Source organism: Narcine bancroftii, chromosome 12 (assembly GCF_036971445.1).
Source record: "Narcine bancroftii isolate sNarBan1 chromosome 12, sNarBan1.hap1, whole genome shotgun sequence".
NCBI classification, from domain to species: domain Eukaryota; kingdom Metazoa; phylum Chordata; class Chondrichthyes; order Torpediniformes; family Narcinidae; genus Narcine; species Narcine bancroftii.
Window position 1 is genome coordinate 20124227 of NC_091480.1, and position 22023 is coordinate 20146249.

General features: G+C 40.8%; 1 protein-coding gene and 1 long non-coding RNA gene across 3 annotated transcripts in view; one reads left to right on the forward strand and one right to left on the reverse strand.

Annotated features, from left to right (window-relative positions):
* xylt1 (xylosyltransferase I) overlaps positions 1-22023 on the forward strand; it is a 235230-nt gene that overhangs the window by 207950 nt on the left and 5257 nt on the right. The window contains exons 8-10 of the mRNA XM_069906589.1: positions 120-382; positions 12125-12320; positions 18604-18937. Of these exons, the coding sequence (XP_069762690.1) occupies positions 120-382; positions 12125-12320; positions 18604-18937 (793 nt within the window). The remainder of the gene's footprint in view (positions 1-119; positions 383-12124; positions 12321-18603; positions 18938-22023) is intronic.
* Positions 1-22023, reverse strand: part of LOC138747405 (uncharacterized) — a 300059-nt gene that overhangs the window by 2030 nt on the left and 276006 nt on the right. For both annotated transcript variants that reach the window (XR_011347478.1, XR_011347479.1), the window contains exon 7: positions 2277-2350. This is a non-coding gene — a long non-coding RNA (uncharacterized lncRNA). The remainder of the gene's footprint in view (positions 1-2276; positions 2351-22023) is intronic.

Below are 22023 nucleotides of genomic sequence, written 5' to 3' on the forward strand. Positions count from 1 at the left end.
CACATCTGAATTTCACACAATAGATTTTGTGTTCTGTAGGGACCTGGCCAAAGTCAGCTACGAATTAGAAATGTTTACAAGTGGCTGATAAAAGTAATGACTCCTTCTCACCCACACAGCAAACGACGAGGCCAACCTTCTTTGCGCGGAAGTTTGAGGCTGCGGTTAACCAGGAGATCATTGGACAGCTGGACTTCTACCTCTTTGGCCACTACCCAACTGGCACAACGGCCCTGAAGGCATACTGGGAAAACACGTACGACGAACCAGATGGCATCCACAGCATCAGCGACGCCTACCTGACCATGCTTCACTCCTTCAGCCGCCTTGGCCTAAAGAGAGCAGAAACTTCCTGGCATTCGAACGAAGACAACAAGTGCAGGTAAGAGGGAAGCAGCAGCTTGCTGCTCTGTGACCAGCCAATGTCGGCAACTTTACAAGGGTACAGCTACTGAATGTTAAAGATGGAAAGCTTGAATGAATTTTATTGAGAGAACATTTACCCCCCCCCCCCCCCCCCAAACAGTGTACAACTTTTTTATTTTTATGCACTGAAACACTTCTACTGCTCCTTTCTTTTTAATCTCAGGTGAGCTTCACACCCAGTAAGTTACATTTAATGTGTAATTGCTGTGGGTAATAAACTGAACATAGAAATTATACAAGAATGCTGGGGAAGGCTGCCTTAGATAAAGGTCTATTGTATTAAGACATGGGTATTTATATGCAGGAAAATCCAGACTGCTCAGGGTCTGGATTTTCCCAATTCTCTGACAGTACTTTTAAAATTTAAATTTAAGGAGGAATGAAGAAGAGATGAACACTTAAATTTTGATCGTTTATTCATGACCGAATACAGCACGCTTCATTTATCAAAATGATCAGTTTTAAAGAAAAATAAAGCGGTTGTTTGTTGCCGTTGTGCATCTGTGGCACTTTGAGAGTTTTCGTAATGTACAGATTCTCGGGTGGTCCGGATTTCAGCATCTGGATTTTTGGACTGTACTGTAATCATGGAAATCTATGTTAGTTGAACAAGTTGACGAGATCGCATCCGTCAGTTTCCAGAAACTTCAGATCCTCATTATTCCTCTTTTTATATGAAGAGGCACGGTTAGCGTAGCGGCTAGTTAGACTCTGTTACAGTGCCAGTAACTCGTGTTCATATTCAGCATTGCCTGGAAGGAGTTCATAATTTCTCCCTGTGACCTGCGTTGGTTTTCCCCTTGTGCTCCGGTTTCCTCCTGCCCTCCAACGTACAGGTGGCACTGGTCTCAATGGCCAGAATAGACTTCTACTTAAATTTAAAATTTCCTCCACAGTTACCAAATCTTTACATTGAAAAATAAGGATCAAGAAATGCCCTCAAAGAGATTCTTCTCTCTCTCAACAGCATTTGGAATGTCACCAACATTTCCTTTAATATCGTGCTTGGCACATAATTCAAGCAGTAATCATTTTGAATTTCAAAAATTTACATTTATGTCTTCTGGTCCTATTTTCTTAACAATGAAATTTCCTGCTTTACCTCATCTATACTGTTTAGCCCTTTCAACTCCGGCCAATTTGAACCTTTCATAATTACAACTCAGATTATCCAAAATGGTCAGGACCGGATGAATGTTTTTTTTTCGGAGAGCTGGTCAATTTAAAAAAAAAGCTATTCACTTATAACAATGTTTCTTTTCTTTTTTATATATTTTTATTGAGTTAAACATAATAAGCATACTGAATAAATGTCAATTGCATAATGACATACATACCCAAGGGAGAGGAAAAAAATGATCAAATGATAGCTACATTAATAGTTACTTAAAATAATTCAATTTAGTATTAAAGATTACATGCATCTAGATCAGACTCATTTTTTAAACTGTTGTATTAAAATAATAGATTTTAAAAAGACTAAAATCTAAAAAAAAATCTAATTCCTTCTCTCTAATCAAGGATACATTTTAGAGAAAAAAAAGAAATGTATAATTATATGGAATCACTGGAGATTATCAACATTTAAACAATAACAAAAAGGGGGAAGACATATTAAGCATTCCTGACTCCGAAAACTCCAAGCCGACTGCACACCAGGGAGAGGAGGGAAGGCCGCCGAGCCCGAGGTCCCGCTCCTGCCCGGGAAGCCACCCTCCTTGATGGAGCCAGGACAAGGGATTCTTCCGACAGCTTGTGGCTGAGAGACAGCGATGCGCAGTTTGAGAGGGAGAGAAAAGTCACTAGGGGAAGGTAAAGAAGAAATAGAAAGAGAGAGGGGAGGGATTTACCTGAAACAAGGGCAATTGTTCTCATTCCATGTCAGGTGAATTTTTTTTTTCCAACCTGTGAGGTCAGTTTGGCTCTGAAAAAAATTTCAGATAAATGAGGATATCTGATTACGGATTTCTTCACCAAATTTAGCATAGTATTTATTTTGAGCAGTTAAACCAGTAAGATAGATAAATAAGAACCATGAAATATGATATATCTCTATACTTTTGAGAAAGGAATTTGATAATTAAAGCAAAAAAATATGCCACAAAATTACACTATGCTCACAGACTAGGGTCACATTTTAACAAAGTAAGGGATTAATCAATGAAAGGAGAAATTTGGAATAAATTAGTTATTTTCAGATTGGCAGATTGTTGCGAGTTGGTATCGCAAGAATTGGTCTTGGAACGTAAACTATTTACAGTTTCAACATTCAATTGTCATGTACATCAATTAAAAGTACAGATGCATGTACAGCCAAGTGGGTACATAAGATGTTCCAACCACAAAAATAAAAATGTAAATTAGAACCAACGCAAAACAGGGAAAGAGATCATAAATATCAAACGATAGATAAATATTCACAGTTGCACTTGTTGGGGATGGGGGAAGAAGCATCTTCCCATCACCAGATGATCTCATGAACCGCTGAGATATTGTATCTTCCATGGTAGAACATGCTCAAGAGGTTGTGTGCCTCTCTTAGATGTCTTATTTGGGATCTTTATTTTTCATTTCTGTGCTTTCTTCAGACCTAGTTTTTATTATGGGTTGAGCAGTACACTGTGAAGGTAGACCTGAAGTTATTGATATTTTAGTGCAGTGTAAATCACTACAGCAGCTACACCATGGGTCTTTTAATGCAGCAAAAGGTTTGAAGGTACTTCAGTGTTCTATTCCATTTTTAATTACTTTTGCATATTATCCTAACATTATAAGTGAACTTACAATCACTGCAAAATTCCTTTTATTTCCTTGAATTAAATTCCATTTGTTCCTTTGAACCAGTGTTACAACATTTAACATTAATCATTTACCTGTCACATTCTGAGCACTTCCATTTCTAATTAAACAGGCCTCTTGCTAATTTCTGCATTGCTTAGGATATTGCTGAAAAATGTCCTTTGCTTTTCTGAAATCGCTTCCATTCTTGTAGCCCTTTGTTTAATTCATTCCCAGCAATATGGACGTCACTAACAGGCCTGGAATTTGTAGCTCATCTCAGGCTGCCCCCGAGAATGTAGTAGGATACCGCTTTGTTGAACGACCACAGTTCAAATGATGAAGAAAGAGACTTCCACATGGAATAGCAGTTTCAACATAACTGGTGGTTGCGAGGCAAGAGGACAATTAAGGCTCAGTCATGAATCTGTGGCTCTGCAACTACTTTCAGTCCAGACTGGGTACAATCAGCAGTCTTCCTTCCCTGGTGAACGAGGTGGGTTTGTACAAAATCTGAGGTCAGTCTTATTGACAATGGCTGTTATTTGAGGCCTTATTTACAAGTTAACTGATGGTGTTTGAAGTCATTTCCCGTAAGTCCAGTTCTCTGAATGACCATTCAGATATCAGGTCCACTTTACCACCATGATGACTTTGAACTTATAGGCTAGATAGCTATTTAACTGTTTTTAAACACAGTGTGTTTATTGTCAGCCTATGATTTGTACAGCAAGCAATGTCAATTTAGTAAACAGCAGTAAAAGATAAACTATAGCAACTTCTCCCAGCAATAGTAGGGACATTTTGCCAGAGAGTTAAAGTTTAGGTTGTGTGTAAGAAATCAATCTCAGTCACATGGAGGAGCAGTGCCATTGTTTGATTCTCTGTCAAATAGTTTCACTCTCAGTGGTTATTCCATTCCTACTCTCCATAACTCCCATTAGGCGCAGTTACAGTGCCAGCGACCGGGACCACGGAATAAAATCCTGCATTGTCTGTTAGGAGTTTGTATGTTCTCCTTATGTCTGCTTGGGTTTCCTCCAGCTACTCCAATTTCTTCCCACCCTTCAAAATATACCAGAGGTTGTAGATCAATTGCGTGTAATTAGGGCTTGTTACCATGTTGTGCCTATGTTTAAAAATATAGAATCGTTTACTGAGAGATTCTATAACTACCTGATTCAGTTCCAGGCTCCTTTAAAGGTGTCCAGACATTTTTCTGGCCACTTTTGTGGCCAGTGCCTTAAACTTTTGGACTTAAATTAATCCAATCATTTGGTGCCTTTAGTTTAACAAATATGTGTTTTATTTGTTTCAAGATATCCTGTAAAAATAGGGGTTCTTTGTTATTTGGTGACATTTGTGATATCCTCTTCTTGGAATAATTGTATGAAGTATCTAAATTTAGTTTAATTGGTTTTACCTATGTGTTCTATATTTTGATGTTATCTATACTTTGCCAAGTTTTTGTACAGTCATAAACATATTATTCATTTATCTCTATGGTATACAGTATGTCCCCAGTACTGCGACCTGTCTTAAATTCCTCTTGACATTCCACACCCCACCCAACCCCTGCACCTCTCCCTACCCTCTGTGGAGATTCCTCCACACCTCTCTCTCCCCCTGCCCCAATGGGATCCACTCCCTTTGACCTCATCATTTTCTCCCGACCTGTTTGAAGATGAAACTACAAGCCTCTTTTTTTCCCGGAAGGTGCCACAAGTCATGATATTTTCCTTACCAGCTAACTTTCGGATGAGACATTAAACTGAGACTGCATTCTCTCTCTAGTGGGTAACATGATTTCCTCAATGACTTGGCCAATAAATATCCCTCCCTCAACATTAATAAACAGATTGTATGATGATAATCACTTTACTCTTTGATATGTGCAATTAGTAATTTGAGAAATGAAGAGTTAACTGAAGAATGTAAAGCATTGTGGAACATCCTAAAGGAATGTAAAAAGTGGTACATAAATTTGTCTGTCTCTTGTTCATTCAAATTTATTCCCTCCTAGAGGCATCATATCAGAAATCACTTCCATTCCAGATTAAAACTTGTTAGTTTATAGAAATTAATTGGGCAATTTGTGTGTTAATTTCAGACCTTTTTTAAATTCACTAACATTAATTTATTCCTTTAAAGTTGCTTCTTTAAAATACAATTCCTGCCCTGGTTATCAGTTCAATTGTTCTCAAGTAATTGTATTATAGCATTAATTTACCCTGATAACTGTTTAGAATCGATCGAGAAATTAGTTGGATTTTATGGCGTCCATCACATAGGGTAACTTTCATAATTGAGCATCTTGCCCTCATTTCCAATTTTGTATGGAAAAATTGAAATTGTGTATGTATGTGTTTATATGTGTGTATACACACACACATACAACCATATAACAAGTAGAGTACAGAAACAGGCCATCTTGGCCTCTCCAGTCTGCACCTTTTTAAGTGAACTCCTCTAGTCCCACCTACCCACTCCCCATCCATAACCCTCCAATCTTCTCTTAAATGACAAAATTGACCCTACTGCAACCACCACTCTCTAAGTGAATAAGCTTCCTCTCGCGTTATTTCTAAACTTTTGCCCCCAAACCTCAACTCATGCCCCCTTGTTCCAATCTCACCTACCTCAAGGGGAAGAGCCTATTCACATCTACTCTGTCTATCCCCTTCATAATCTTAAATACCTCTATCAAATCCCCCCTCAACCTTCTATGATCCAATGAATAAAGGCCCAGTCTACTCAATCTTTCTTTGATTTCTAGATCCTGCAACATTTTAGTAAATCTTCTCTGCACCCTCTCTACCTTATTGACATCCTTCCTATAATTTGGGGACCCTAACTCCACACAGTATTCCAAATTAGGCCTCACCAATGCCTTGGACAGTCTCAACATCCCCTCCCAGCTCCTATATTCTAGGCTTTGATTTATAAAGGCCAGCATACCAAAAGTCTTCTTCACCACCCCTATCTTCATGAGAATCTACTTTCAAAGAACGATGAACCATTATTCCAAGATCTCTCTGTTCCTCAGCATTCCTCAATGCCCCTCCCCCCTTCACTGCGTACATCCTATTTTGATTATTCCTCCCAAAGTGAAGCACTTCATATATATCTACATTAAATGCCATCTTTCAGCCCACTCTTCTAAGCCGTCCAAATCCTTCTGCAGTCCTCGAAAACCATAGTCACCCTCCCCCAATTTTTGTATAGTCCGCATATTTACTAACACATATACACACGTACGCGCGCACACACTGCTCTCCATAATGTTTGGGACAAAGACACTTTTTTTCCTTTGATTTGCTCCCGTGCTCCAGTTTTAAATTTGTGATAAAACATGTGCCCTTTAATCAAAGGGCACATTCCAGATTTTATTTAAGGTTATTTATATGTATTTTGGTTTGACCATGTAGAAATTACAGCACATTTTATACATAGTTCCTTCGTTTCAGGGCACTATAATGTTTGGGACTTTTGACTTCACAGGTGTTTGTAAGTATGCAGTTATGTTTAATTGTTTCATTTGTGCGGGTATAAGGCTGGCTTTGATCACTTTTGGAGCTTGTAGTTCCCATTTTTCAACAGGAAGAGCAAGGTTATACCAATGAAAGTCAAATGAACCATTATGAGGCTGTAAAACAAGAATAAAACAGTAAGAGACATCACCCAAACCTGTGAATTACCAAAATCTACTGGTTGGAGCATCATTAAGAAGAATGTACTGGTGAGCTCAATAATCACAAAGGGACTGATAGGTCAAGGAAGACCTTCCCTGCTGATGACAGAATAGTTATTATAATGAATAAAAATCCCTAAACACCTAGCCAACAGATTAGAAACACTCTTCAGGAGGCAGATGTGGAATTGTTGATGACCATGTCCACAGAAGACTTCATGTACAGAAGTACAGAGGCTACCCTGCAAGATGCAAACCACGACTTAGCCACAGAAAGGATGGCCAGATTACATTTTGCCAGGAAGTATTTAAAAGAACCTGCAAAATTCAGGAAAAATGTCTTGTGGACAGATGAGACCTGTATCAGAGTGATGGCAAGAGCAAAGTCTGGAGATGTCAAGGAGCTGACCAAGATCCAAAGCACATCACCTCATCTGTGAAGCATGGTAGTGGTGGTGTTATGGCCTGGGCTTCCACTGGCACACATATCTTCATTGATAATGTAACTCCTGATGTCAGTAGCAAAATTAATTGAGGTGTATAGAAACATCTGATCTGCTCAAGTTTCTGTAAATGGCTCCAAACACACCAAGACAAACATACTAAGGCAACAAAGGAGTTTTTCACAGCTATAAATTGGAAAATTCTTGAATGGTTAAGTCAGTCATCTGATTGAAATCCAATTGAGTATGCCTTCTATTTGCAGAAGAGAAAACTTAAGGGGACAGCTGGACATCACGACACCCATGTCATGATGGACTATGTATAAAGTGTTGAAATTTTTAAATGGTCAAGCCAAAATGTATACAAATAACCTTGAATAAAATCTGGAATGTGCACTTTAAATATGTGCATAGTTTGTTTACAAATTTAAAAAGGTGGAGCACAGGGGAAAATGAAGGAAAAAAGGGGTCTTTGTCCAAACATTATGGAGGGCAGTAGGGTGTGTATGTATATATGTTGTACATGTTCATATACACACACACACACTCTAAATCCATTTCACACCACTTAACTTGCCAAAGGACTGTACAGCTACCTTTTATTCTTAATCCAGATTTCAATTTGCTTGTTAATTTAACCTAAACCGGTGGCTCTAGACTCAATTGTTACTGAAATATTTTGCTTGAGAAAAATTGTCATTGGTCCATTTCCTTTGGAGTTATGAAGCCATGCACATAACAAGTTAATTAGGTATGATTAAAACAATGGTTTTCAAACTTTTTCTTTCCACTCAAACAATCCCTTACTAATCACAGAGAACCTATGGCATTGGGATTACTTAAAGTGGTATGTGAGTGGGAAGAAAAAAGGTTGAGAACCACTAACCTAAACTATTTCAGAGATTACCTGGGACATTAAATGCAGCATCCTAAATGTTTAAACTTCCTTGAACTTCACAGGCCACCCCTCCACTGATCATCCTTCCTTCCCCCTTATTGAGTTCACTGCTCCCTTCTGTTTTTATAATCTGCATTTTTAAAAATCCTTCAGTTGTTTGTAGGCAGTGTTTACTGTGCAATCTCTCCTCTGTTAATACACTATCAACAACAAAATAACATGTCTAGAGTATGGGTAAAAAAGTGGACTTCCTCCGACAACTTGGAAATGCCCAAAAGGTTCAAAGAATTGGATATTTCCAAAGCTTCTGTTAAGCAAACAGATCAGTCGAGATCTATCAAAACAGGCTCAAGTGGGTGAATAACCAGTTCATGTTTCTGAATTACTTGACAGTAGTAATCTTGGAAATGCCGTTGGGGCACTTCTGTGCTTCTACTCTTCCTACTCCAGTTTCCCAGCTGGGAGAGATCAGGCGGTTGGTGTCTTCTGTTCATGAGCAAATAGTTCCTCCACACAAAATCTTTATCTTTGCTGTAGGTTCTGCAAATGCTCCTTGTGCAGAAGCGAAATGACACACAGACTCCCCGTAATTTACCTGTCGCTGCTAAAAGTTCATCAGCATGGTTTTTAAGAAATATTTTACAGGAAGATCAGAAGTTGATCTTTTTTTTTTTCCTTCTCATTGCCAGTGTTGAAAAACAAAATAATTGCTTGCAGAAGTAGGACATTGGCCCTCTGCTATTTGTCAACATCATGGCTGAGCTTCCAACTGAACAACATTTAAATTTAGACATACAGCACGGAAACAGGTCATTTTGGCCCACGAGTCCGTGCCGCCCAATTTACATCCCATTAACCTTACACCCAACGTATGTTTTGAACGGTGGGAGGAAAAACCCATGCAGACACAGGGAGAGTGTACAAACTCTTTACGGAGAACGCAAGATTCAAATCCCAGTCCGGTGCTGTAAAGGCGTGGCACTAACCGCTGGACCAACCTTGTGCATCGCCATGACATTGATTCCTTATTATCCAAGAATGAATCAGTCCTGATGAAATTCATGACTGGGTAGTTGATTTGAACAGAAATGTTTTCTCACTTCAGTAATAAGACATCGGAGCAGCCATAGGCTATTCAGCTCATCGGATCTGCCCACTGTTTCAGGATGATGTTTTGCGGCAACCTCGAAGTGCAAACATCCTATATACAAAAAAAAACAATAATCGTGCACGAAAAGTATGGCAGAGTCTGTTCATTGATTATTCAGGAATCTGATGGCAGGAGGAAGAAGCTGTCCTTGTGTTGCTGAGTGCTCGTCTTTAGGATCCTGTACCTTTTCCCCTATGGTAGCAGGGTGAAGGGGCCATGGTCTGGGTGGTGGGTGTCTTTGAGGATAGAAGCTGCTTTCATAAGACACCGGCTCATGTAGATGTTTTTGATGGAGTGAAGTCTGGTGCCTGTGATGTCGCAGTTAACAACCTCTTGAACTTATTCTTGTCCTGAAAGTTGAGATCACCTGAGATGTTGACATCCAGAAATTTGAAGTTTTTGACCCTCTCCACTACTGAGCCCTTGATGAGATCTGGGCCATGTTCTCCTGACTTCCTCCTGAACTCCACAATCATCTCCTTGGTTTTGCTGATGTTGAGTGCAAGGTTGTTGTCATTACACCATTCAACGAGCTGATCTTTCTCCGTCCTATACACTTCCTCATTGCCGTTTAGATTCTGCCAACAGCGGCAAACTTGTAGGTAGCATTAGAATTGTACCTGGCCACACCGACGGAGTCCATTCTCATTCCTATAAATTCCACCGAGTACAGGCCAAGAGCTTTAAAATGCTCATGTTATGAAAACCCTTTCATTCCTGGAATCATCCTTCTGAACCCTCTCCAACATCTGCATATCCTTTCATAAATGAGGAGCCCAAAAACTGCTCACAATACTTGAAATGAGTGCTTACATGCCTTATAAAGCCTCAACATCACATCCCTGCTCTTGTATTCTATTTCTCTTGAAATGAATGCCAGCATTGCATTCGTCTTCTTCACCCCTGACTCAACATGCAAGTTTACCTTCAGGCTTTTGTGCACAAAGACTCCTAGCACCCTTTGCATCTGGGTATTTTCAGTTTTCTTCCCATTTAGAAAATAATATGGCTGTTTATTTTTTTTTCCACCAAAGTACATGAGCGTGCACTTTCTGACATTGTATTCACTTGCCACTTCTCTGCCCATTCTCCTAATTTGTTGTAAGTCCTTCTGCCGCCTCAGTGTTTCCTCAACACTACCTGTTCATCTACCTTTGTATCATCTGAAAACTTACCACAAAGCCATTCATTCTATAACCTAATAACTAACAGAGAACATAAAAATAAGCGGCCCAAACACCACCCCCTGTGGGATGCCACTTGCAGTTGGCAGCCAACCAGAATATGATCCCTGTATTCCAACTCTGTTTCCTGCCATTCAGCCAATGCTGTACTCATGCTGTTTTACTATATTCCAACGGTGTCATCCCTCCTCCTCGCTTACTCTTTTCTTTTAATATTTTAGTTATCAGAAAACAGTAATAATCACATTTACAGAACTGAAATGTTAACAAGTTGTCAAAATCATTCGTGGTTACAGAAAAATAAATTAAAATGCACTACAGAAAACACTGAAAGAGACCCCCAAGCCTCCCCTCCCCACCAAACATTACCCCTCCCTCTATCCTAACTCCACTACCCCCCTAGTAAAAAAAAGTAGAGAAGGAGAATATCTAACATCATTAATTTATTATGAGGAGATCCAGTAGCACTCAAGGCCAGCCTTAAATTTTCAAATTAAAATGGTCCAAATATGGGCTCCAAATCTTTTTAAATACGTAATATTTATCCCTTAAATTATGTTATCTTCTCCGTGAACTCATTTCCGAATGCCATCTTTGTAAATTAAGCTCTATTTGATCTTTCCGTGAGATAGCTATCCTACTCAGTCAGAGGAACCGTCTTACCTCTATCCAGCCCATTGATTCATGTAAAATATCTTGTAAAACTAGGGGGCAGGAAGTAGTATATTTACTGAAATCTTTCTTTGTAGTATTCTTGTGAATGCACAATATCTGGTGCGCACCTGCGTCATTTCTAGTCATAGCTGCATGTTGGCTTTCAGTTACAAAAAAAAAGATGTTACCCAAGGTATCACCACTTTTAAAATATCCTGCTTTTCTGTCTTATTCATATTAGCAAAGTCAGACTATGAGAGCTAGTTGTTGCATTAATTTAACACCACTACTTTTCACCGATACCAATAAAGCTTTGTAAGTAAAACAAAAAGACGTGCCTGTTATGTTTCTCAGTTTCAACTTCCGTGAAGAGACCATGGAGTTTGGCATCTTTGAAATGTCCTGTAACTCCTGTTCGTACAGTCTACATTTGCTTTAATTTAAGGGCAATAAAAAATTCGATACTCTGCATTTGGCTTCAACCAGGTTTTTAGTTTCATGTCAGGGCAAGCCCTTTATTTCAATATTACCTACTGAGTTGAATGGAAAAAAAGACTGGATCATATACGTGCAAAACAGCAATATTAAAGCGCCTTTTTCCTTCATTTGACCTTGCGATTCACTCTATAGCTTTATAAATCATGCCACTGGGTGATAATCTTGCAGGAACCCTTTAAAAGCAAACAACAGGGATTAAAGGCTTTAATTTTCCCATCTCTGGGGCTGTTTATAATGAGCTTAGTTCCAAATGGCTTTCTCTCTGCTCATGGGGTCTTTATGCCAATGGCTAAATACTCCACCTGAACACACTTGGTACATTCCTTATTTTCTGGGTGCAGTCATAAAATGTCTGCTGGATGTGTTATTTTTGGCTGAGGTTCCTCTCTGTTTCTGTTCCAGATATTATGGCATGGGTCATCCAGTCTCTGTTCATCTCTACTTCTACGCTGACCGGTTCCAAGGCTACTTGCTGATGCATCATGCAACAAACCTGGCTACCAGTAAATTGGAAACACTGGAGACTTGGGTCATGCCGAAGAAAATGTTTAAATTTTCAAATCCCACAAGTGAGTTTGCAAGGCTACAGTTTGCTGAGGTAAAAAAAAAACTAATTATTTCATTTCTCTGAAGGAAATGTTTTTATTTGAATGTCCATTTCAGCCAAACTTAAGAACTAAGAAATAGAAGCAAACATAGGCAAATTGGCCCATCGAGCTTGCTATGCTAAGAGATTATCGGCTGATCTAGCCATGAAATCAGCTCCACTTATCCACCTGTTCCTCATATGTTCCCCATATTTATGAGGCTGCCTCATTGAAGGCGCAAAATAGCTACAAATTGAGGCAGCCTCCAGGGCTTCCTTGGGCAGAGAATTCCACAGATTTAGGACTGTCTGAGGGGGGGAAAAAAAGCAATTCCTCCTCAACTCTGACTGTTTCACTAATTCACTGAATCTTGAAGCAACGTCATCTAGTTCTAGTGCCAGTGCATTACCACTGGTTAAGGTCGAATCTCCCTGCTTCGATTTTTATTATTTGTATGTGACCTACTCTAACAAACCTTTCCCAATTTATCTCCCAAAATCATATCTAATACTGTCACAGTAGACTCTGAGTCCTATTGCAGTTTGCTTTTTTCACTCAATTTTAAATGAATTCATTTTCATTTCAAATAACGCACACTCCTGTCACTCAGTCCACAAGCAAACATTTTGAACACAGAGGGGGGTAATTAAAGAGTAGGTGCAAGGGAATGGAAGAATTATTCCTTTTGGAGCAAAGAAATGTTTCTCAATTAGAATCAGTTATGCTTTTTACTGCCACTACATAACAGGAATTTCTCAGTCGGGAATTAGAAACTAATTTATGTCCGGAATTTTTCCTGCGGCAGCCCTAGACATATTTGCGGACAGCCTGCAATTCAGTTCAGACTACAGGCTGGCTGTAACAATACGCTAATGAATATGCCAGACTCCCTCACTCCTAGCCCCCGCTGACAGTCACCCCTGGCCATCATCACTCCCCCCCCCCCAGCCCCCAGTCATCCATCGGCTCCACTCCCGGCTGCCCATTTGTTTTCTCCCCCTCTCCTGACATGGGAGCAAGGGTGCAGTGCTGCCGAGCTCGGACTTCATTGAAGTGCTGCACCAGTTCGCAGCGACGACTCAATGTGGGACCAATGGCCGCCTTCGTTACCCATAATCCCCACGCAGCTGGAACTGCTCTGCCAGACCTAGAGATACGCAGATCCCCCAGCTTTGTGGGGGATTATGGGTAACAAAGATGGCCACTGATTCCGCATTGAGACATTCGCCGCCTGCTTCTCTCCCACCGGGTGCCGTGGGGCCAACAGTCACCTTTCCACCGAAGGTAAGAGAGGGCTCCCATGGGGGCGGGGACGACAGGGACGTTGAACTGGGGGGGGGGAGGGGTTCTCCCTCTGAAAATGGAGAATATTTACACATTTTAAAAACTCAGTTATATTTAATTCAACCCACCCTCACCTTAAACATCCAAAAGCACCGCAACTCAACCTTGATTAGGGTGAATATATCAAATGATATGCAAGGGGTGTTGGTAAACAACAAATCTACAGATTCTGGGATCTCGTACACAAAGGTGCTGGTGAAACTCTGTAGGTCGCACTACGTCCATAAGAAGCACAAGGCAGTTGATGTTTCAGACCTGAGCGCTTCCTCAGGAATGCTGCTAATTAGAAAGACATTGGTTTAAGGTAAAAAGGAGAAACTTTAAAGGAGGTGTGCAAGACACACAGAATAGTAGGTGCCTGGAATGTGCTGCTGGCAGAGGTGTTAGTAGCAACATAGTAATGCTTAAGGGGGATTTAGATAGACCTACAAACAGGAAGGGAATAGGGACCATGCACAAGTGGATGGGATTAGTTTTTAGATTGGTATTGTGGACGTCACAGGCAAGATGGGCCTCAGGGACTGATCCTATGCTGAACTGTTCTGTGCTCGAGGAACATGAACTCCATCTGTCCTTGATTCATAGACTGTCATAATCTCGCCAAATCCATTCATCTCGGCCATGAAAATGTCAGTCAGCCCAGCATCCACAGCACTTTGGAAAAGAGTGTTTCTGAATTCCAACTCGTGTGCACAAAACCACTTTTGATCGACTTCTTAAATGGCAGAGCTCTAATTTGGGGGCTCAGTTACTTCCACTGAATTTAATTCTCTGTATTAAGTCTGACAGATAACTTAATCATATCGATTACTTTACCCAGATCATCCATAACACTCTGAATTCAGGTGAAATTAAGCCATTTTCACAGAGCATAATGAAAGTTTCATTTTTCTGACTGTAACAACTGTAAATCCCTGAGGCTATACTACATCACTTTCCTTTTAACAATATTTTTATTGAATTTTACAAGGATAAGCAAAGCACATATAGAAAATTTGTAAAGTACACAACATAGATGTCAAAAATTAAATACAACATTGTCAAACTTATAAAGCACATCCATGATATGCAAGCACAACTTACAAGTTTATCTCTGTTACGTACTCAGGCAGCAGCAATAGAAAATTAGCCAAGACAGTGTTATACTACATTTAAAATAACATTTTTATTATTAATTACCAATAATATACCACTTTATATAACTTAACACCCAACTATGCACATTTGGTCAGATCCCAGCACTCTAGATGGGCTCAGATCTAGCCACCTCTAGCCAACTGCAGCAACGTGCCATCAATTGACTTTTCCATTCCTCTTGAGACCAAAGCCGTGAAACTAATAAGACTTTTGCACTCTTGACTTCTTCATTTCACTCAGAGATGGTGAAATGATGCAGTAGAAGGGCCAAGAGCACAACAGTCGTCAATGATTATGGTCCCTCTGCTTGTGGTGAATCTTTTCTCAAGTTCCCCAGTCTGCTCTGTATACCAGATGTAAGGAATATCAGGATATAATGTTGCACTAAGGTACAGTGCAACTCCGATTATCTAAATTGGTTGAGACTGGGCCCATGTCAAATAAAAGTTTTTTTTTGGATAACTTTTTAAAAAAAAACAGGCCCAGAAGCCACAGCAAATCACTTTTAACAGGTTTAAACAACAAGAGGCTTTTTAAGCATTAAAATAATGTTTAATTCTCACAAAAAAATGCTGGCCCCGCTGGTGCTGGGAGCCCGACTTCCTGTCCGACATCCCACCTGCTGCCGGGAGGCTGCTCTCCTAGATGACGCTCGGACAAGGGATTCTTCCGAACACTTGCAGCTGGGAGACAGTGGCACGCAGTTTGAGAGGGAGAGTTGGAGAGAAAAGTCAGTAAAGGAAGGTAAAGTAAAAAATGGAAAGAAAGAGGGGAGGGAGTTACCTGAAATGAGGACAATTGTTCTAATTTCATGTCAGGTGAATTTTATTTTCAACCTCTGAGGTCAGTCCAACTAAAAAAAAAATTTGGATAAATGAGGATTTCTTGGATATCCTCATTTATCCAAAATTTTAAAAAAAATGTTAGGATAAATGATAGATCGGCATGACATCAAGGGCCAGAGGGCCTTGTGCTGTAGGACACCATGTTCCAAAATTCCTTCCTCTCACAGAGTAGATATTAACAAGTACGTAGGATGGATAACTGGACAAGTTTTATTGTTGAAAGCAGGGAAAACACTTACGCAGGAAAAGCAGTACCCTTAACATGATTTCAAGGAATGGCCCATGGAACAAACAAAAAGAGACACCCTCAAGCTAGCATTAGGCAAATTGTGTAGGTGGAGAGGACTGCAAGTCAGAAACGGAGCTGCCAGGGAGAACTCCAGAAGGCAAGAGCCAGCTGTAGGAACTCCTCAGATAGGAATGGGAGTTCAGATCAGAAGTCCAGAAGAGAGATGCAGAAGTATCAGACATTCATGTTTATAAATGTAACAAAAAGCAGAAAAACAAGATGTTATAGAGCTGTCTCTCTGGCAGGCCTCCAAGGCAAGGTGAAGTCAGTTGTTAAGTTTATTCAGGACAAGTAAACCCTTTCTATAGAAAATCGGTTCCTTTATGCCTTCCGTCAGAGATTCTCTATTGAAACAGCAGCATCTATGAGAGCATATGAAAGGAGAAAGCCCAGTGAGGCTTCGGTTTTGGCAATCCTTACAATAGGCACTTAGGTGTAAGGCTGTCCCATTTATTGTTACAAAAGACCTGTGATTAAAGAGCACATGATCCACGAGAGGACTGAAAATGAAGTTCACTGCAGGTACTAGCAAGACAAGCTCGTCTCATTCAGTCCTGGATCAGTGCCTGTCTGCTCACAGAGGCAACCATGGAAACAGATTTCTTGGACTCTCTAATCCCCACATGTGGCTGTAAGAAGGTTGCTGTTTTATTGGGGGCTTCCTCTTCTGCCACTACTGGGAGCTCAAGAGATTAGCTGATGTGTAGTGGAAAGTATGCTGACCGGCTGCATCAAGCCCTGGTAAGAGCCACCAGTATCTCTGAGCAGAAAGTCCTGCAAAAAGTAGTGGATGCAGCCCAGTACATTCCAGGCAAAAGTTTCCCCTTCATGGAGGAAATCTACATGGAACTCTGTCATTAGAGAGCAGCAGCAATCATCCAGAGGCCACAGCACCCAGGATGTGCTCTTCTTTCCTGCCATCAGGAAAGGGCTATAGTACCATAAGATTCATATCACCAGATTCAGGACCAGTTGCTCCTCCTCCACCATTAGACTTCTAAACAATAAATTCAATCAGAGACTCATTTAAGGATTCTTACTTTGAACATTATTTATCATTGAATATTTATTTTCTGCATTGCAGTTTATTTTTTTTAGACATACAGCAAAGTAATAGGCCATTTCAGCCCTCGAGACTGGGCTGCCCAATTTACACCCAATTAACCGGCACCCCTGGTTCATTTTGAATGGTGGGAGTAAACTGGAGTCCCTGGGAAAAACCCACAGACATGGGGAAAACGTACAAACTCCTGACAGACAGCACGGGATTGGAAACCGGATTCCGATCGCTGGTGCTGCAAAGGCTTTGCACTAACTGCTACACCAACCATGTTGGTGTAAAAGATACACGCATCTTTTATTGAGTACAGTTTTTTACCATTCCGATATGTAGAATTTCTTCCTGGCTTGCAGGAAAAAGAATTTCAGGGTTGTATGTGATATCATGTATGTACTCTGGGTGGGTCACGTCTCCAGAATGGAGGACCATTGCCTTCCCAAGATCGTGTTATATGGCGAGCTCTCCACTGGCCACCGTGACAGAGGTGCACCAAAGAAAAGGTGCAAGGACTGCCTAAAGAAATCTCTTGGTGCCTGCCACATTGACCACCGCCAGTGGGCTGATATCGCCTCAAACCGTGCATCTTGGCGCCTCACAGTTTGGCGAGCAGCAACCTCCTTTGAAGAAGACCGCAGAGCCCACCTCACTGACAGAAGGCAAAGGAGGAAAAACCCAACACCCAACCCCAACCAACCAATTTTCCCCTGCAACCGCTGCAACCGTGTCTGCCTGTCCCGCATCGGACTTGTCAGCCACAAACGAGCCTGCAGCTGATGTGGACATTTACCCCCTCCATAAATCTTCGTCCGCGAAGCCAAGCCAAGAGAAAAAAAACTCTAATAATAAATCTGATCTTTGATCAGTGATTCTCCTGACCATACAACCAGCTATAATCAGTGAGAGAGGTCAACTATCTGAATTTTAATGGATGGTTCAGCATTAGTCCTTTTCACTCCCTTCCCCCCCCACCCCGCCTCCAAAACCTGTGACATGCCTATGTCCATTGCCGCCCACGGGCAGTTGAAAATGTTGAATGCAAACCCCTGGGTGAAATAAAATTGATAAGAGGGGAGGAGCAGTCACTAATATCGGGATGGGAATAAATTTTGGGGTGGGGGGGGGGGCTTTGCAGTAAGAAAACATACTGCTGGGTCCCCCAACTCTGCAGAGAGGTTTTCAAAAAGAGAGGAACTCTTTTGCTAAGCTGGATGGCGTTCCATTCACATGCGCAAAGCACTTGGCATCTGCCATAGTGACTACCTGAAAATAGATGAGCATGCTCAACTGGATCGGAAATCTGCTACATGTCATCAGACTGCGACATGTTAAAGCTGCTTTAGGGTCTAACTCTTAAAATATGTGACATTTGAAATCTCACAAAAACTTGGAACACAAAGTATATGCCAGTCACAGGGAGAAGGTGCAAGATCCATTCAGACAGCACTGGCGATCAGGATGGAAGTTGAGAGGAATGCATTTACCAAACGATGATCTCTGAACTTCAACCTAACAGATACCAAGTTGCTGCCTCATTTTCTTTCAGTTTAAAAAGGTACACTAGTGGTTTATTGATAGGATTTCCAGGCTTTTCTTTGAACATAGAATTTCTTTGCTTTCAGATTGGCACAGAGTGGGATGCAAAGGAAAGGATTTTCCGGAACTATGGAGGCCTCATTGGACCCATGGATGAGCCTACTGGCATGCAGAAATGGGGCAAGGGTCCCAACGTGACAGTCACTGTTGTCTGGATTGATCCAATTCACATTATTGCAGCAACCTATGATATCCAGGTTGACTCGGGTGCTGAGTTCACTCACTACAAACCTCCCTTGAACTTACCTCTGCGGCCAGGCCTGTGGACAGTAAAGATTCTGCACCATTGGGCACCTGTGGCTGAAACCAAGTTTCTGGTTGCTCCTCTGACATTCTCAAACAGACAGCCGATCAGAAAAGGTGAGTCATACGCCAGGTAATACATTGAGGGAATAGCAACGAGGGTGATGGCATGGATTTTAAAACCAGAGCCATCTTGATGAATCTATAACATGGAAGCAAGGCCATGTTCTACACAGGCTTCCTCCTACTCGCTGCATAATTTTCTATCCTTACTGCCCTAATGTACTTTCCCCTTTTTAAACAAGATTTCTCTGCTACTCACTTCAACCAGATAGTGCCTAACCTGTTCATAACAAAACTAGTGATTCTCTGGCTTCTTTTCTGAGCTACTTTCTATTTCACTCTGTCGTCGTGTCTTCTCCTGTGCTGAAGTTGACCAGGGATCGAGATTAGTAACTGTAATTGGTTCTGAAACCATCTCCACAGAAGCACAATTCTGTACAAGTATAGCCAGAGGAGAGTTTACAAAGAACCACTTCAATTATATTTTGTTGCAGATATTGTGGACTAGACAGAACCCATTAAATGTACACTTCAACACTTTGTTTAAGCACGTCCATGCACGTGAAGTGAAGTAGTCAATTTAACAATACAGAACTGGTTTCAATTTTTTTTTTAAATGCACTCCTTAAAATTTGTATTACAACCATTATCTGGAAGTCCGTAATCACCAAGAGCTGATTAAAAATGAATTTTCCATATAACCTTGATCTTTATCTGGAGTTCAACATTTGCTTATCCAAGTTCATGCTTATAGTCAAGTTGGGAAGATAACAACCACTTAACTTGGATTACAGAATAAAAATGTTCAAGTTGTTCAGTGAGGTGGCTGGTTAACTGATCCAAAAGAAGCCCCTTCTTTCCATCCACGCATTAGTCAATTTCCTTTCTTCATGGTTTGCTTCTAAATTTTCCCTTCTGTGCTTCCTGTCCAGATCATTCCCATTATTCCAGATTTCCCTTCCTCCCTTAATATCTTCTTGTATCACATCTTGATAGGTTGAGAACAATAGTGCACAAACTTACACCCCAAACCTATCACAGTTGAAGACGCTGATTTTTTTTTTTCTTCTTCGATGCCAGTACAGCCAACTAAAACTAACTGCAGTTGGAACCATCCAATTAACTGAGAAGAATTGACCAGATTTGGGAAAATCAAATGTAGCCAATGACGATATGCACACAAGTTTCCAACACAATTTACCAGAAATGAACTATTTCTGAGAAGGGCTCAGGCCCAAAATGTCGGTTATATATCTTTACCTCTTGTGGAGGATGTGCTGAGTTCCTCCAGCTATTTAGTATTCTGTTTATACTCATAGTGTCTGCAGACTTTTGGGTTTTACTGACCCGACAGCTATTGGTCCTTTATTCTGCACCTGAATGAGAAAACTCTTATCGAAATATGTCCCACTGAACACAATAACCATGCTGAATTCCCCCAAGTCGTTATAACAGATCCAAATGTACACTTTTTCTAACTCTGAGTACAGTGGTCACTTTTATACTTGTGCAATTTTTAGCACATTCTCTGCTAGAAGTGTGAATTTGTTGGGATGAGTTTTGCACACGTCTTCCCTTATGACCCTCACGTTGCTGGACAGCAGATCTGTGTTGGCTGGAATGACTCAGCATCCAAGAAGAGAAATAGGCAATCAGCGTTTCAGGCTTTCTCGTGATCTGGATGGGAAGGGGAAATGGTAGCTCAAGATTCCATCATCTGCAGTTATTGTGCTTTTTTTCCCCCTGATGGGTAAAATCTGCCATTTTCTTGTCGGACACAAGTTAAGGCAGAAGCTACCCTCATCAGATTCTTATTACTTGGAGCAATTGGATGCGTTATCTGAGATCAGGTACAGATCCTCAGCCAGATGGAAAATCTTATTGATGGGAAATATTTAAGTCGTTCTTCATTCCCTTTGAAATTAAAATGCAAGTTCCATTCCCTAACGGCCTATAAAAGGTTGCATCAACATCACCAATCAAAATGAAATTAATAAAAGTGGTCCTGTGTTTTACAGGGGTACAAATAGCTCTATCCACATCAAGAATAAAACAAAAAGGGAGTTTGGAAGTGAGATCATATTTAAATTTAGCCATAAAGCACAGTAACAGGCACTTCCGGCCCACGAGCCCTGCCGCCCAAGACACCCAATTGACATTTAACCCCTGGTGTGGTTTATTTTTTGAATGGTGGGAGGAAACCGGAGCCCTCGGGGAAAACCCATGTCAACACAGGGAGAACATACAAATTCCTTACATACAGGGTGAGAATCGAACCCCAGTTCCAATCACTCACTCTGTAACAGCATTGCGTTAACCATGTACCCTAAATCATGAAGTTGTTTCTGTGCCTGCAATGCCTTCCAATCTTTTTGGTGCCCAGCACTGGAGGAAAGGAATGAACCAACTCCAAAGTTCTTTGACTGTACCTGAACTGTAGAATTAACAGCGGCTTCTGCAAGTTTGTTGCTACTTCATTTCCTCTCTTTCTAATTGTTGGACCATGGAAGTTATCGGCAGCCATGGACCACAATCCATTTAGTTCACTTGTTGGTAAAAGTGATAAAGCTTTTCTTTGTAAACTTGTTCATTCATGGGTTGTAGATGACCATAGCAATTTTTTGTCCTTCATTTTTAAAAAAAATTTAGACATACAACACAGTAACAGGCCATTGCAGCCCACGAACCCGTGTTGCCCAATTACACCAATTGACCTACCACTCTGATGCGTTTTTGAAGGGTGGGAGGAAACTAGAGCCCCCAGAAGAAACCCACACGGACATGGGGAGGACGTACAAACTCCAGTCCCAATCACTGGTGCTGTAACAGCATTGCGCGAACCATGACTTATATTTTGCCTCAACCCCTAAAAATCAACTGTTTTGGTGGGTCTGGTAGATCTCTCTCCATGGCTTTAGACAACATTCTGGTCAATCTACTATTATAGTTTATATTTTAAATTCATGTCCTGACAAATGGCCCGGACCTCTGGATGCACATCCAGACCTTATAACCTCGAGACCTTATTGATCGTGTTGCTCATGTTCAAATACTAGAACCTAAAGAGTAGCAGGTGACACTCCAAGTTCAACAGGGTTGGCTCAGTCAGGGTGGTTTGTTTAAATAATCTTTTTTTTGTT